Raw genomic sequence first — 17,818 nt, forward strand, 5'->3', positions numbered from 1 at the left:
TGGCTTAACCGATCGTTGCAGATGATGTACATGGGAGAGGAACAGTTGTTCAGTGCTGTCCAGCTGCAGGCCATGTTGCTGACCAAGCTGAAACAGACAGCAGAGACAGCTCTGAAGACCAAAGTGTTTGACGCTGTCATCTCGGTGAGTTGAAACAGTTATAGAAAACTGAATCAGTTCATCACACATCTTTTTTGGACGGTTACACGATAGTACTGACTGTAAATTTTCATTTGCATGAAAAGATAGATAATGGTGAACATCATTATACAGTATTTATTAAAATTTGAATATGGCTTTGAAACATATTTAAAAAAGCCCATTTTTTTAGCTGTTTTGTTTTCATGCGAGTTCGGTCTATTGAGTGCACTGGTATATAATTATAAGCCGCACCCACTAAATTTTGGAAAAAATTTAACTTTATACATACATAAGCCGCACCGGTTTATAAGCTGCACTTATTTCCGGTACCGGAACATATACTGATACTACAGAAAAGCTGTTGATACTGTATGTTATGAAATAAACACAAGCAGGAAGAACACAAAGAAAAGCAAGCAAAAATACTGCTAGTGCCACAAAAAAATAATAAATAAACACAACGAAAATAAGATCCATAATTTAGGGATAGTCACATTTATTCAACATCATCCTGCTCACTGAATCCACTAAAATCTTCAGTGTCTGAGTTAAAAGAACCAGCACAGCTTCCTCCGCCATCTTGTCACTGACTTGAGCCTCGCTTTCACTTCATGAACATGAAGGTGGAGGTCGCTGCTGGTTCGTCGCTTGCACTGTCGTCTGCTAGGTCGATCGCCTTCAATTTGAAAGCTGCATCACAGGCATAACACCATGTTTTCGGCATGATGAGGGTGTACGCTTGAGCAGAGTAGAACTGAATGCTGATCTGAAGGCTTTGCGGATTTGATTTATAAAACATGAACAGTTAGCACACTATCCTGAAGCTCATCCAAAAATTCATGGACAGAAATCATGATTTTGGTGAGTTGAAGGGCAGCTAAGAATAGACGAGAACGTGACACTCCCGGGATCATTAAAATCTGCAAATAAGCCGCATCATTGTATAAGCCGCAGAGGTTGAAGCTGGGGTAAAAAGTCGCGGCTTATAGACCGAACTTTACGGTACTTTAGTTTGTGTTCATAATGATTTTTTTTTTAGCTGTTTTGTTTTCATGCCAGTTTTAAAATAATTAAAAGAAATTATTGTGTTCTTTTACTTCTGTTTCATTGCTTTATATAAGTTTTGGGTACAGTACAAGTTCATGTATTTTTATGATTATTAGACTATTTAAGTTTGTGTTCATAATGATCTGTTGCTTCTCAGCTCCTTTAGACTTTTAGTTTTAATGATGTACCATGTCATCAGTTTGTTTTGCTTTAGTGTGTTTTAAAAACATGACCTTTGTTTAATTTTTTTTTTTATTACACTGTTATTTCGTGTGTGTGTGTGTGTGTTGAATGATTGTGTTTTTTTTTCTGATGGAGTTGTGGGTGGTACTATAAGCACTATAGATTTGTATGTGTGTGCTTTCAGTGTGGTGTTGGTGTGAAGGTGTGTGCAATGTTTTATTACATAATAAAATATAAGTGTCTGTCAATTTAATGTAATTGCCCTGAATCAGTGAATGGGATGAAAAAAGTCAATTTTACCTGCATCAGATTTAATTGAAACCCACATTTAAGCATTTCCCAGTTTTTGTAATGCAGATTGCATAAAAGAAGTTTTTGTAGAAAGATTAATTATGAATGCTTAGTGGAAATTTTTATAAGCTGGAAAAAAAGAAAAAAAAGTTTATTTACAGTCTGTATATATATATATATCAGTACAACTACAAGTTAAAAAACAACAACAACAAACAACACCCAAAAACCTATAACAAGAAATGAAGAATATTTAAGTTTACAAGCTTTTTGACTCAGTGTTCTGTTGTCTGTGTGTGTCTGCATGTATGTCTTTGTGTCTGTGGTAAACTTTAACATTGCCATTTTCTCTGAAAATACTTTGTCTGCCAATACCAAATTTGGCTTAAACATAGTAGAAAAAAAAATCTTCATAGTCATATAAATAATATCTTGTAAGTCTTTGGAATCAAGCTGTATTTTTACGGATCATAAATGGTTTATTTCATTGAATCTGGTTCCTGAATCCGGAAACGCCATTACCTTATCCCAGTTGCCGGAATGCTTGATAAGAAGACGGCATGACATTGTTTTTCTTGTTCCCAATTACAAGAAAAGAAATACAAAGTTTGGACAGAATATGTACTATAGTTACACTAACTACACAATTGACATGTTTATTGCATATGGATATTCATAAGTGGAAACTGAATTAACTGGAATGAACATAAAACAAATATTGCACCAAATGTTTCTTCGGTTACAAAGCCTGTAGTCGGACTGGTTTGTGCAGATCTATAGATGTTGCAATGTGTGAACATCCTCTTTATGGCCGAGTTTAAAGAATTTCTTAAATAATCAAGATATAAGAAAACATGATTTAAAATTAAATATGTTATTACCTCAAATATGTTTTTATTGAGCTAAAAAAGACTTACAGCTTTAAATATTAAATTTGGTCCACTGATGTCAGCGGTGGTGTAGCATTGGGGATTAGACTACTTATTTCAGAACAGAACACCTGTGGTTTGATCCCGCTAGCAGGCAGTTTTTTTTGTTTTTTTTTTCAAAGCTTATTAATATGATACAAGACTAACGGGTTTCTCTCTCTCTCTCTCTCTCTCTCTCTTTTAAAAAAATTTTTTTTTTATGATTCCTTTACCGGGATACAGCACATGTTACAAGTGAGTCTTGGAGACCTTGCCTCTCTTGTTCACTTTGGTTTGACCACCTGTTGACGTTATGGGAAACAACATTGAATTAAACAAAAGTAAAATGATGATCAGGAATCAGTTCCACAAAAGACTCAGACAGTCATCAGACACACGTAACTAAAAGCAATAAAGTGCACATTTGAAAAAAAAAAAAGAAAAAAAAAAAGAAGAAAATTCAGTTTATGTTTGATGGAAATAAATGGTAGTAATGTAATTGAATAGACACTTGTGTAGTTGTTGTGTTGCCATTTTTTAAGTCCCTCTTATACTTTTATAGATTTAAAAAAAAAAAGATATGCCATATGGTATTGTAACACAAACAATTGTCCTCTCAATAATTTCAGCATTGAGGTAACTACATTGGTTGGCTAGACTCTATATAAGAAGATAACTATAGTATATATATAAGTATTACATAGTATGTATAGATCTGTATATCAAAGTATTTCACACATCGACCCATGTGTGCACACTCCGATGTCTTGAACATAATCATAATGTTTGTATAAATGTGCTTATGTAATCATTCTTTGTTTCAGGTGCCTGTATACTTCACTGATTGTGAACGTCGTGCACTTATGGATGCGTGTGTAGCTTCAGGGCTGAACTGTCTGCGCTTGATTAATGACACCACTGCTGGTAAGTCTGTCTTTGGGAGTTGCCAAAGCACTGAACAGGGTTGGGGAGAGAAGCTCCACATTTTTTTTTATTAAAAAAAATTTTTTTTTTAAAGGTTGTCCATTTAAAATCATCACAGTCTCGTGATTCTGTGAATTTAATAACCTGTCTGTGGCTTTCTGTCAATTGTGCTATGAAACACCCTTAATATTTCTACAGAAAACTGAAGTCCTGATGGGTATGTCAGCTAGATGGTCAGATTTGAGAACTGGAGTGCTGTTCTGGGGATGGAGTCATGGTTCTAGCTCCTGACTGCGCTTCATGGATCAGAGATGGGAGTTCCTCCCTCCAATCCCCCTCCCTCCTTCTTGTCTTCTGTGTCAGTATGTATATGTGTGGAGACCTGCTAGTGCCTGAATCCTTTATGTGTGGCAAATTCAATGCGCACAGAAAATCAAATACCTGCATAATTTTAAAGAATCTGTTATGATATCTCCATTTGTGGATTTCCAGAAACATTAACACATTCGGCATGCACAAGCCTTCAAGGCAGAGTATGTCTGCCTAATAGTGGAGTAAGAACAGCCACTGTGTGAAAGCCCTCTGAAAGAAATACTGTGAATGTAGCCTGCAGGAATCCAAATTGCAGCCCAGAAATAGCACTTGTAGAAAACTGAAGTTCCAAGAACATTTGTCAGTCTTTTGGTTCCTACAATTTTTTTTTTAGTTTGTGAGTTGCGGTGAATTATGATGTGGAGTTATGATGTTCAGTACATCTGCTGAAACAGAAAAACAAAATTCAATGTCCCCAGTTCCGTGTGAAGATTGATGCTTTGGTCTCTAGTTTTAGAGAGTATTCTCTTTCTTGGTTATCCCAGAATCTTCTTTCTTTCTTTCTTTTGTTTATTTATTTATTTATTTGTTGTTGTTGTTGTCCCTCTCTTTTTAAACAAATTGATTTTCAGCGATGGATAGGTTTGCTTTATGTATATATACGAAAAAAGGATTGGGCGTCTCTTAATTTTCAAAAATTACCTGGTTGCTTTTCTGACAACAGCCACAAAGACATATATGAAATGGTACTGAAAAATAACACAGCATTTTCAAAAGTTATCTGAGGATTGCTTTTCTGAGATGGCTAGCCATGAAGATACATATAGAATTGTTTTGAAAAATGATTTTGTGCATTAAGTATTCTTGAAGAAGCCATTGTATTCATTATAGCAGTAAACACCTATAGGAAAAAAAGTATTATCTGTTATCATAAAGCATAATGTAAAAGGTAATCAACAAAACTGTCCAATACTTAAAAAGAAAAAAAAAAATCAGCACAATTGCAAACCTTTATTATTATCATTATTATTCTTACTGAATGCTGTTTTCACTAAGTGATTAATAGAATTGATGCCTTCACATGATTTTTAAAACCAAGTGGGTGGTAAAAATCACATTTGAAACAGTGCTGTTGGTAAAATTCACTTTTGAAATAGTGTTGGTGGTAAAAAAATCACTTTTGAAACCGTGTTGAAGGTGAAAATGCCCTGTCTTCTCTTTGTTTCAGCTGCCCTGGGCTATGGCATCACAAAACAAGATCTACCTGCAGAGACAGAGAAGCCCAGAACTGTGGTGTTCGCTGACCTTGGTTTTTCTGGTCTTCAGGTGTCTGCCTGTGCATTCCACAAGGGAAAATTAAAGGTAGTGTGTTCATCATACCATTGTCACCTTGTGTGTGTGTGTGTGTGTGTGTGTGCGCGTGTGTGTAAAACTGAAAGGAAGTTAAGTCATATGTTATGATAAACCACGTTAACTCACTCAGTACGGCCAGTCCTCTGTTCTCCTCTACACAGACACCTCAGATGTCCTGTGGGTGTCTGAATGACCCAACCTTTAGCTTCCGTCGTCAGAATTGTGGTATTCTTTGTCAACATTCACCTCTTCAGTATAAGAGCCTTCTGCTTGCAATATTTTGATGGTGGTAATTGGGGTGAAACGCTGTTAACGTCGTCTCTTTCGCCGTTCGTATGGAAAGAGTTAAGAAGATCTGTAGCCATTTATTATAATTATATGTATATTTTATATTATGAATATATGTGTACATAAAGAAAAATGAATGTCGTGAATGACATTAAAGACAGTGATAACAACAGTGATAACGAAGCCAACAAGAACAGTAACTACATGAACAACAACAAAACTGACAATAAGAATGGCAACAACAACATTCTGTCATATAGTGTTAGAGAAGGGTTCAAAACAAAATAGAAGAGCAGTGTGTACTGGTAGGTTTAATATATTCAGGTGGGGATTCAAAATAGGTTGGGAATGAAAATATACCAATTTATATGATCAGGCTTGGGTTGTGGTAACATTGGAAAGCAAATCAGGTCTGTGCAATATTAGAACTAGAAGACAGAAAATAAGCAGCTGTTTTATGGAATAAGGAATCAAAGCAAGTTGGAAAGCAACAGGCATCAGTCATTTAGCTTTCTTGTTCTAAATTCTCTTCTTTCCAAACATGCACTGATTCAGCCATGTTGTTCATGATCATAGTCAGCAAACTACTTTGCGCTGCTAGCAACCTTCATCAATCGTTGCAGGTGCTTGCCACATCGTTCTGCGAAGAGGTAGGGGGGAGAGATTTTGATGAGGTCCTGGCCAAACACTTCAGCGCCGAATTCCGCTCCAAGTACAAGATAGATGCCGAGAATCCCAGCAAACCCAAGCCCTATATACGACTGCTGCAGGAGTGTGAGAAGCTGAAGAAGCTGATGAGTGCGAACACCCAAGCCATCCCCCTCAACATCGAATGCTTCATGGATGACAAAGACGTGACCTCCAAACTGAGCAGGTGGGTGGGTTGTTTGTTGCCATGTGGGTATGGTTTTTATTGTTACAGAACTGATGCTGAAAAACAAAAGAAATCTTAGGTACCATAACTGGAATTAAAAACTTGTCTTTATATTTTAGGATGGAGAGTACTGATGGAGAAGCTGAAGTGAGAGATATTGCAGAAGTTGTGATGCCCGATGAGAGTTGTTTCATATCCACTGACAGATTCCAGCACATTCAATCAGTCCATATGAAGAAGAACATTGTTATTGGTTTGGAATAACAGTTCCTCATCTGGAAAAAAAAATATCGAAGGTTGATAGATATTTGTTTACAATTACTGGTTTCAGTTTAGTGGTCTGACAGTTTGTAATCCAAAAAATTGACTTGACAGAGGTTCACTTCTGTACATATTGTTATTGATTATAATTAATGTGGACATGATTATTATTGATCTTCTGGTTTTTCTCTTCATAACTTTCAGGGCACAATTTGAGGAGATGAGTGCACATCTGCTGGAGAAGATAGAAAACACGCTGTCAAATGTGCTTGCTGCTGCAAGTGAGTTGTTCCTTTTCACTGTGCACATCTTACCTTACACATTAAAATAATTTTATGTCAGAATGCGATATGGAAGAATGTACCAGTATGTTGAATATGTGAACTCTTGGAAGATGTTAAGTTTTGTACATTTCAAAAAACAACAAACCCAAACTCTGGGTAGTCTACAAGAATTACGTACATAACTTTACATTTCCAGCAACCTGTTCATGAGCAGTTTGACAGTCTACAACCTGAGTGATTCAGCTTGTTCGTGTCAGAACCTGAATTAAAAAACGAAAAAAAAAGGGATCAAGGTAGATAGGCTAGGAACTGGAACCAGAGAGTTCATTTATAGCTGATTTTAGTGATATTCTGTGATTATTAAGGTTTTAGAGATTTTTGTTTTAGTTCCTTCATTTTAGAATTCATTCTCGTTTTTCTTTCTTTTTTGTAATACATATTTCATTGAGATATTTTGTTACTTAACGCTTTCCATCATCTTTTCTCTCCATGACTCAAAGAGCTGAAGCCAAATGACATCCACTCTGTGGAGATACTGGGTGGATCGTCCCGTATCCCAGCATTCAAGCGGTTGGTGACGAAGGTGTTCAGCAGAGAGCCCAGCACTACACTCAACGCTGATGAGGCGGTGGCCAGAGGTTGTGCTCTGCAGGTGAGATGGAAAATCGCAGATGCCTTGCTGCATTTGTGGGTTGCTGGTAGCTGCTGTGTGTACTTCTGCTGAATGAGTTCTGACATGTATCTGTTTTGTTTTTTCCTGAATTGTTCAGACCATCCATGCTATGAGAGGAATCAGAATCGTCAAAAACCAGCCATTTCCTATCACAGAACCAAACTTTTCATTTTCACTCCTTGGTTTTCTGACTAGAAAACAAAACAAAATAGAAACAAAAAACCAGCTGACGTGGAGTCAACAGCTAATGAGAACAGACTCTGCAGGGCATTAGTTGTTTCTTTTTCCGTAATAAACCAGGGTTTGTACAGAGTCACAGGAACCTGGAAAAGTATTTGGAAAATGAGAGGACTATTTCTGGACCTTGGAAAATACGTTTTGTCACTCATGGTCTGGAAAAGGTCTGGAATTTTTATAAACCGTTGAACAGTGCCATTCAACAAAGAGGTTGCTGTGTTTAAAAGGAAACAAGACCAGTGAACAAAGTGATGAAAATTTATTGTTGATGTTGGGATATCAGCCATTCTGCTTTGCCTGCAGTGTGGATTTGTGTTTGGTATGAACATTTTTCATACTGTTCTGGAAAAATTCTGGGAAAAAGTATGGAATTTTGTTTGGTGATATTTGGGAACGCTGTTACACTTGTTTATCGTTTTCAGTGAGATCTGAGGTGGGGCCAGTGGAGAGAGAGAGAGAGACGTGGGGACATAATAGCCAAATACATTCATAGAACTAAAAGCTGGACCTCTGTTTTGCTTTAGTGTGGTTGATGGTATGTTTTTCAGTGTGCCATCCTGTCACCCACTTTCCGAGTGCGAGACTTTAGCATCACAGACACCCAGGCCTACCCCATCACTCTCACCTGGGTACCCCAGGACCAGATGGATGAAGACAGGTGGGTGCAGCTGGTTCTTAGGACTGAGAACAGTCAAGAAAAAAAAGAGAAAGAAAACAATTTGACAATTATTGAACATGCAAACTGGAACATGATCGATTAAGCATCATTTTAATGGACCCTTTTTTGAAAATTTAATTCATTTATTTATTTTTATTTGGCCTGCCAGTCTGTCGCCTTATCTCTCATTTTCTCTTCCAGCAGCATTTCCTCTGTTCCAATGAAGACGGTCGCCTGCATTTCTTCTAACTTATTAAAAAACAGATTCAACTAAAAGCCATAGCACCATCTTCGTCACCCTTGTAATGAATAACAGAACAAATTCTAACTAATTCTGTGGCTTCCATTGCCTTGTTTTCATGGTGACCTCAGTTTCAGTATCCCCTCCACTTCCATGCTTGCGGTTAGTCCCTGTCAAGGTCTTCATTGTCAGCAAGTTCTTGGAAGTCTTGTATTAGAGGGACATGGTGGCGGTCCTCACTCCAGTATAATGGAGACAATGGCAGTTGCACATGGAGTAATGCCACTGACATGGCAGAGACATTGCTGCAGTAAAAACAAAACAACAGAAAACAAAACTAAACAACATACACGCACATACACACACACACACACACGTGTGCGCATGCGCGCACATACACACACACACACATGCGCGCACACATGTATACACACACACACACACATACACACGCACATGTACACATACACACACACACACACACAAAAGAAAACACAAAAACAACCCAACCCTACTCTTTGTGATAAATTAAATTTTATTCAGCTGTATTTCAGCATATTTTGCTAACAGGACAGTGGTTGTTGATGTAGTAAGTCAAAAAGTGTGTATGTGTATGTGTATGTTGGGGGGGTTTCGTAGTACTAGCCTAAAAGAAAGAAAAACAGATAAACGAAAACTACTGCACTAGTTAAGATTTTTAAAGTGTAGCGTTCTTTTACCTGTCATAGATTACATTTCACTTTCAGTTAATCGCAAAAGCAAAAACAACTGGTCAGTCACCTCTAGATTATTTCTTTAAAACAAAAATGCGCTATTAGATTTTATATGTCATTTTAGAATGATTTTTGGTCTATTTTTCACCCTAATCTATCCAGCATTTTACTTTTTTTTCTCTCTCCTTCTTCTAGACATTCACAGCTTTACTGTCAGTCCAGTTTTGGTGATGAATGACATTGTTAGTTTGTTTTTGTTTTATGTTCAAAATTAATTGACTTAGATCATGCTTCCTATCATATTAAAAAAAGAATTAAGTTTAAGAATTGTGTCCTTTGCTTTTCAGTCAGGTTGAAGTGTTCTCCCAGTTCCATCAGGTTCCCTTCTCCAAAATGCTGACCTTCTACAGACGCGAGCCCTTTGCGCTCACTGCCATCTACACCACGCCTGCTGATGTTCCTTTGCCCTCACCACAGATTGGTCAGTGTCTGAAGCAGTGATCGTCATAGTGGATAATGTTACAGAGTGTGTGTCTTGCATAGTTTGCTACAATGCATTTTATTTTGCCATTCAGTGATTCACATATAGTTCACACACAGGGCCTCTGGAAATGCATGAATATGGGTCCCTAACAATTTGGAAAGGACTGACTCTGTGTTCATTGAGCACATCCCTGAGATGTAAAAATTCTAGTACAAACGCATTAAAAAGAGTGAAAATCCTTTATCGATATTCAGTTTTGTTGCTAGGATTGTCTGCTACAAAGAAGAGTTGTTTCCACTTTTGGGCCTGGAAACCAAGATGATTAGGACCAGAAATCATGCCTTCCTTTGCATGTATGTAGCAATACAAATTTGATCAGAATGTGCAGCACTAGAATGACCCTCTGAAGGTAGTCTTGAACCTCAGGATTTGTGACTCAAGTCTTCCTGTCAGTACTGTTAACAATACCAGAATTAATTCATGCCAACATACATGATTCAGATACAGATGATCAGAAGCCATCAAGTTTTTTTTTCCTATTGATAGTGCAGCGATCAAAGAGTTCAAATAAGAAGAGAGAACTCTCTGGTCTTTGTGAAAATGGCACCATAGATTAAGCATTGTGATATGAATTGACATTTCTTCTTCTTATTTTTTTTACATTTCTTTTGATTGACAAGGATAGCACAGATAAACATTACCGAAGATAAAACGACAGGCTCCCCACAGCAGCAGCTTCCGGTAACTTTCGGTTTCGGGGTTGGTGCCTGTCCTGCAGGTCAGTTCAAGGTGAATGGTGTGACCCCCCAGCCCAACGGAGAAAGCTCCAAGGTGAAGGTGAAGGTGCGCGTCAACGGCAGCGGCATCTTCAGCGTGTCCAGTGCCAGCATGCGGGAACCTGTGGAAGGGGAGGATGACAAGGACGCCAAGGATGATGCCATGGACGTGGATGCAGAGGAGGACAAGAAGGAAGCTTCAGGGAACAGCAACGAGGTGTGTGTAATGTGTATGGGGTGGGGGAAGAGGGGGGGAGGAGAAAGAGTCTTGGCTTTGGCATGGCCTCTTCTGATCTGTCCTTGAGAGATAGAGATGCATGTGTGTGTTTGTGTGAGTGTGTGTGTTGCTGAATAACTTGAGATGACATTAAAAAAAACAAACGGATAAATGAATTCAGAAAAACAACAACTGTTGCCTCAGTCTTCATACATAGTAACTATCAATCCTAAACATTTCACACACATTAAAAGCAACACTTGTATACATATGTGTGTGAAGGCATGCAAACAGTTATATTTGTATTCATTATTCATATGAAATGCTTGCCCATGCCCACACACACTTTACTGCCCTTAAGTTTCACACACACACACACCTAAACACGCACACTCTCTCTTTCTCATTCTCTCTCTTTCACACACACACACACACACACACACACACACACATGCATGTGATCTGTCACGTGAGGACGGTGTCTGAGGACTGTGGCATTCTTTCAGGAGCCCATGCAGACAGACAAGGGAGCGGAGAAGGCGAACAGCAGCAACGACGACAAGGAGGGCAACGCTGCACAGAACACCGGTGACAAGTCGCCAGAGAAAACCCAAGACAAGCAGGTACAGTCCATCAGCTTTTGTTCTGTTTGGTAAAGGAGTTGGAAAGGTTATCAGTACATAGCCTTTGTTCTGTTTGGTAATGAGTCAGAAAGGTTATCTGTACATCTCTCCTGAGTCGAAAAGGAAAAAAACAACATAATATGTCATTGTTGTTTTTTCTATTGTCCTTCATATGTGTTTCTATTCTTCTGTACAATGTAATTATTGAATAGAAATATTAAAAAGAAAAAGAGCAAATAAAAAAAAAAAAAAAAAAAAGGGAAGAGAAAAACTGGAGAAGGGGTTATTATGACATGCATAAGCATTTTGCTGCAGAATTTTTTTGTCACTGCCCAACATATACACTTTGTCTGCACCTCAGAAAATATCATAAACTCAAAAGGACATGATGAAATAAAGCACTTTGATTTATTATTATGGCAATCACCACAGTTGTCATTAACATTGCTGACCTTTTGTATTTTCTGTTTCATTATTTTCATTCTTCCCTCATTGCCTTTATTGTGGGATGAATTGTTCAACAAGACTGACAAAGGGAAACCAGAGAAAAGTAACAACATAAGGGTGACTGACCAGTTTGGTGATTGGTGTCAGCAGGGTGGTTTTGGGGGGGGGGAGAAGTGATTCATTTATTTCTTCTCAGGTTCCATGGGATAGATTGATATTGATGATAGTATTTAAAAAAGAAGAAAAAAAGAAAAGAAAAGAAACAATTTTTGAGTAGAATGTTCCCAGCCTTGATACGGCCCTGTGTTGTGTTGGCTGGCCGGCTATAAGCAACAGAAGACTTGACTGGTACAGTGGTTGGATGATTGGTGTTGGCAGGAGGACAAGAAGGGCGGAGGGAAGAAGAAGAACAAGGTGAAGGCGGTGGATCTCGTGGTCGACTGCATGGTGCCGGAGCTGTCCAAGGATGCCCTCAACCTGCTGACCGAGAAAGAGGTAAGTAACCTGCAGTGTATGTGCGCTGAAGGTGGCATGGTGACTTTGAGATTTGGGTGCATGGCAATTTCTTTTCTTTTCTTAAAAAAAAAAAAAAAAAAAAAAATATATATATATATATATATTTTTTTTTTAATAATTTTTTTTAAAGCATATTTTCTTTCACTGAATGAAATTTCATGAACAAGTTCTGTTGTCCAACTCCTGGCCTGCTGAACATTTTAACTATTTTATGTTTCCTGTGTGCGGATGGAAAAAAAAAGAAGTTTTTACCAAAGAACAAGAAAAAGAAAACAGAAAAAAACAGAAAAGTGGATTACTTCCTCAGATGTAAGAATATCTCCTTGAGATTTTGCATGATGGCTGCTCATACATTGTACTTTTAAGCAGATGATAAAGTGCATTTGATTCCATGGTGTAATTGTTGTTTCTAAATCTGAATCAAAGATTATTTTCCAGGAATCAACTGATTAAAAAAAATCTCGGTATCACAATTGATTACCAGGATCTCCAGTTAGAATTTGCTTTTCTTAGGTGCCTTTGGCACTGTGTTATCCCAGTGCCAGCCAGCTGTGTGTTGGCAGGTGGCCAGCAGCCCACCTTCCCCCCTCCCTCATGGCCATCTTGACTGACCGTCCCTCCCCACACCCCCCTCTTCCTTTTCCAGCCACACATGTTGAGTGACACTGCTTGTGCCAGCAACTGGTTCATGTCCACTGTCACTTTACCCCTGGCCTGACCTGCTTCTGATGTAGACTGATCAGTCTTGGGTGAAGAATAAAAAAAAATTACATCACTGTTACTATCACCCTGTGTCAAGAAGTGGGTGGTGACTTATCGTAATCCAAATCCACACCTGAATCATCCCCTCACCTCTACACAGGCTTTCTTCCCCACTGTCCATGTCTTTCATTGTTTCCTGAACCATTCTCAAGGCTGTAAACCTTTGAAAAATGAACCAAGATCAGTCCATGCTGGGCAATGCCATTTTGACCAGCAGCATTAGCAAGTGACTTCTGAATTTTCCGCTTTGTGTGAATCATACAGTAGAATCTGAACAAGTCCAAGGGATATAAACAGTCCTCAAACATTCTAAAAATGGGCAAAAACAAAGTAGGTAATTTCCCTTTAACTGTTGTAAATTGATGATGAAAATGGTATGTGAGATATAAAATTATGTCCTGTATTGCAGGACAACAAAAGGGACATAACTCGAGCAAGGGGTTAAGAATTGACACAGGCATACAACTTCAAGCCATTGTTATTTAAGAAATATATAAAAGCATGGTTATGTATTGACAGTTATACAGAACCATACATTGGATGTAAAAAGGATGGTGATATATTGACAGTTATATACCTGTAAAAAGCATGGAAATTGATACAAAAAAGCAGATACAAAAAGCATGGAGATACACAGAACCGTGTGTGTGTGTATATATATATATATATATATATATATATATATAAAGATATGCTAGTAATGCAGAACCGTTCATGGTTTATTGACAATTATACAGAACCATATGTGGGAGATAACAAAAAATATAGAGATATGTAGTTCATGGTTTATTGACAATTATACAGAACCATATGTGGGACCATTCATGTAGAACCATTCATGGTTTGCTTTGTGTTTCTGCAGGGTCAGATGATCATGCAGGACAGACTGGAGAAAGAGAAGGGTGACGCCAAGAACTCTGTGGAGGAATACGTGTACTACATGCGAGACAAGCTGTGCAGTGCATATGAAGAGTACATGCAGGAAGACGTATGTTTGTCTTTGTGCTTGTCATTCATTCATTTGTCCATTCCTTTACCTGGCCATTTATTTATCTGTTCAGGGAGTTATTATTTCATTATTTATCTGTTTGCATCCAAGCTGGTTTGTTGGTGATTGTAAAAAAGTGTTCACAGAATGAGTGTTCTTGTGTGAGTGTGTGTGTGTCTGTGTGTGTGTGTTACTTTGCATGTATTGAATTTTTTCACTTTTGTCTCTGCACCGTTTGATTCTCTCGGATTTCTCTCAAGATTTGTTTGCCTCATTTGGTGTTAGCAGTTGCTCCGCTTTTGTTTACCGTGGAAAGTTGGCTCATTGTTGACAGTTTAGTCAAAAGAAAAACAAATCCATCTAACCAGCGAGTGTAGAAGTAGTAGAAAAACCTCTGAACTGTCTTGATGCCTAAATGGTAATCTGCACTGGTTCTGTTGGAAGCTGACTGAAAATTAAAGCCTGTTTTCCTCATCAGTCTCTGGTGACACAGTTTGTGGGTCACAATTTGATTCCTATATATTGTCTGAATGATTCTTGTTTAGACTGTTTGTGTGATTCACAGTGTTAGAAAGTGTTAGGTCCTCAGGAGTTTTGTAACAGTAGGGGCTTTTTTCAGTTGAGCAACTCAGCCTGGAAATCATTGATGTCTTTTGATTTGAGCTATCACTCTGGAAACAGTTGATGTTGTGCTGTTGTTGTAGAATGAGCCTAATCTTCTTCTGCGTTCACTCGTATGCACACGAGTGGGCTTTTACGTGTATGACCGTTTTTACCCCGCCATGTAGGCAGCCATACTCCGTTTTCGGGGGTGTGCATGCTGGGTATGTTCTTGTTTCCATAACCCACCGATCGCTGACATGGATTACAGGATCTTTAACGTGCGTATTTGATCTTCTGCTTGCATATACACACGAAGGGGGTTCAGGCACTAAGCAGGTCTGCACATATGTTGACCTGGGAGATCGTAAAAATCTCCACCCTTCACCCACCAGGCGCCGTCACCGTGATTCGAACCCCGGACCCTCAGATTGACAGTCCAACGCTTTAACCACTCGGCTATTGCGCCTGAATGAGCCTAATGACTTATTGGCTTTCGTCCTCAAGGCCACGTGTTTTTTTTATGCTGGTCGCTGTGAAAATAGCAGTCCCTGATACTCAGCAGATGGCTCACCATTGCATATAGTCGTTTGCGTGAGATGATAAACCGAGGTCCCGTGTGCAATACGCACCAGAAATTTCGAAGGGCCTTAAAATGAATCAGCAAACCAACATGGTGACAAAGAGGAGCACCTGCAAGAACTGCACTGAAAATACTTTGACCAGTGACCCAAAGGACGCTTGTGGAATATCACCCGAGGCCAAAGTCAGTGCGAATGTCATCTTTAGCCTGTGCAACAAGCTCAGAACTACTGTGACAGGGAGCAGATAGAATTTTATGTTACAAATGATGATTTGCTGTGGGAGCAGATAGGATGTGATGTTGCAACTGATGATTTTGGTTGGTTTCATGTTTTTGGAGGCTTTAGACCTGATAGTCAGATTCTGGAATAAGCATGTCTGTGACTGCCATCCTTTGTGTTGCAGGAGCGTTCCTCCTTCATGCTGAAGCTGGAGGACACGGAGAACTGGCTGTATGAGGAGGGGGAGGACCAGAACAAACAGGTCTACATTGACAAACTGGCTGAACTCAAGGTAGGAAACTGTGGAGTTTGAGGGGTGGTGGGGGAAGGTGGGGTGGGGTGAGGGGGGCAGGGTGGAGGGTTCTTTCTGCCTGCACCATACACACAATCACACGATGCTGTCTTTATTTTTATTATTTATTTTCTCTCTTTCAAACACGTCGTTTTTTTCTGATTATTTTCTATTTTTCTTGACTTTTTAATGTGAAGCAGTAGGTCTAAAGTATTTAAAGTTAGCTGCTTTGAACTGTTTATAACTGAATATAATATGAGTATAAAAATCACAGAGGATTTATGGAAATCCATGATATAGAATTAAAAGAAAGTTGTTGTTTTTGTTTATATGTGTACTTTGTAGAGGCTAATTTCTATTCTTATCTTGTACATTAGCTAAGCAAGAATAACAACAACAATAATAAAACAGTAATTATTATTGAATAGGAACCATTGGTTAGAATTTGCTTCAGTTGCTTATTTGATATCAGAACTATTACCGATGAGCAGGAATAAATAACTACAGAAAGAACAACCAACTCTCAAACAAACTGAGTGATTTTCACACCACAATCCCTTTTTCTTTTTGGTTTTTGTTGACATTAGAAACTCCTATGAACTGACATCTCTCGTTTTGTTTGTCCTGGGGTGTTGTTTTCCTGGGGGAGCACAGAAAGTGGGCCAGCCTGTGGAGGATCGCTTCAGAGAGGCACAAGAGTGGCCGGCCGTCAGGGATCAGTTTGGCGCGGCGCTCATCCACATCCAGAAGTTCCTGGCCCAGTACAGTGCTGGGGTAGGTCCCGTGGTTGATTTCGCAGGGAAGGGTTGGGGTGGGGCGGGGAATTGAAAATAATAGTGGATTACAGCCCCTGTCTGGACTGTGGTTTCAGAATTGTGTGTGTGTGTGAGTGTGTGTGTGCGTGGATGGGTGGGGGATGCATTGAAGTGAGAAAGGGTGGTGGTGGGTGGCCGAGAGATTTTGGCTATTGCAGTTTTATATTTATTTATTTATTCATTTAATGTATTATTTGTTGTTATGATTTTTATGCTGAAGTTAATGATTAGTTTTTGTGTTTTTTCCCCACCTTTTTGTAGTTTTAATTCTTTCTAACTGAATATTTGTTTGTTTCTTCCACTAGCCGAGCTGTAAGTGTATACCTACTCCCAAACACAAGTGAACAATGAACAACAGTATTTATTCTGTTCTCTCCTTTTTTTTCTTCTCATGCTTAGCTGTTTGGATTGTGTGCCCTTTCCTTGCTTATTAAACACACATACTGCCACACTCACATACAGACTTACATACCACCGGCATCCCTTCACCCAACAGAACCTCCCAGTTCTCCCCAACTACCCACCCTCCTTCTTCTAATTCTGTTTTATTTGTTTATTTATTTATTTGCTTCATTTTTCCAGTTTCACTACACATACTTTACCGTGACCCACTAGTGCAGACTCCGGCAGGGAGTCCGATTCCTGTCCTGTGCAAACTGCTATCCGTCTATGCGGAGAAAACAAAAGTAGCTACGGCCGATAACCTCCCGGAAGTAGGTTACCTCCCCTCTGTATCCCTGACTAGCTTCCTCTTTTTCCGGCAGCCATCTTGACTCTTTAACTGGGCAGTCCTGATAGGGCCCTGTGCGAAGTGGGTTGTTGGCTGGACTGTGTTGTAATTAAGCAGCAACTTGGAAAGTGGAGAAAGGAGAATGAAGATGATGAGGTTGTATGACGACTGGTGGGCAGGAGGAGAAGTACGCCCACCTGGACAAGGCGGAGGTGTCCAAGGTGCAGAAGTGCCTGGAGGAGAAGACGGCCTGGTGGGGGCCCAAGATGGAGGCCCAGAGCAGGATCAAGCCCTTCGACAACCCTGTGCTGACTGTCGCCCAGGTCCTGGCTGAGAAAAAGGTCAGGATGAGTCCTCTGATTTGTGTGTGGGGGTGT

At 39.2% G+C, this 17,818-nt stretch overlaps 1 protein-coding gene across 1 annotated transcript in view; it reads left to right on the forward strand.

Annotated features, from left to right (window-relative positions):
• LOC143283699 (97 kDa heat shock protein-like) overlaps window positions 1-17,818 on the forward strand; it is a 31,022-nt gene that overhangs the window by 4,264 nt on the left and 8,940 nt on the right. The window contains exons 3-17 of the mRNA XM_076589942.1: window positions 22-144; window positions 3,395-3,494; window positions 5,035-5,168; window positions 6,071-6,321; window positions 6,787-6,863; window positions 7,367-7,518; window positions 8,325-8,434; window positions 9,736-9,869; window positions 10,651-10,865; window positions 11,372-11,488; window positions 12,314-12,430; window positions 14,076-14,201; window positions 15,789-15,896; window positions 16,551-16,670; window positions 17,621-17,782. Coding sequence (XP_076446057.1) covers window positions 22-144; window positions 3,395-3,494; window positions 5,035-5,168; window positions 6,071-6,321; window positions 6,787-6,863; window positions 7,367-7,518; window positions 8,325-8,434; window positions 9,736-9,869; window positions 10,651-10,865; window positions 11,372-11,488; window positions 12,314-12,430; window positions 14,076-14,201; window positions 15,789-15,896; window positions 16,551-16,670; window positions 17,621-17,782 — 2,046 coding nt within the window. The remainder of the gene's footprint in view (window positions 1-21; window positions 145-3,394; window positions 3,495-5,034; window positions 5,169-6,070; window positions 6,322-6,786; window positions 6,864-7,366; window positions 7,519-8,324; window positions 8,435-9,735; window positions 9,870-10,650; window positions 10,866-11,371; window positions 11,489-12,313; window positions 12,431-14,075; window positions 14,202-15,788; window positions 15,897-16,550; window positions 16,671-17,620; window positions 17,783-17,818) is intronic.

Source organism: Babylonia areolata, chromosome 7 (genome assembly GCF_041734735.1).
Source record: "Babylonia areolata isolate BAREFJ2019XMU chromosome 7, ASM4173473v1, whole genome shotgun sequence".
Lineage (NCBI taxonomy): Eukaryota > Metazoa > Mollusca > Gastropoda > Neogastropoda > Buccinidae > Babylonia > Babylonia areolata.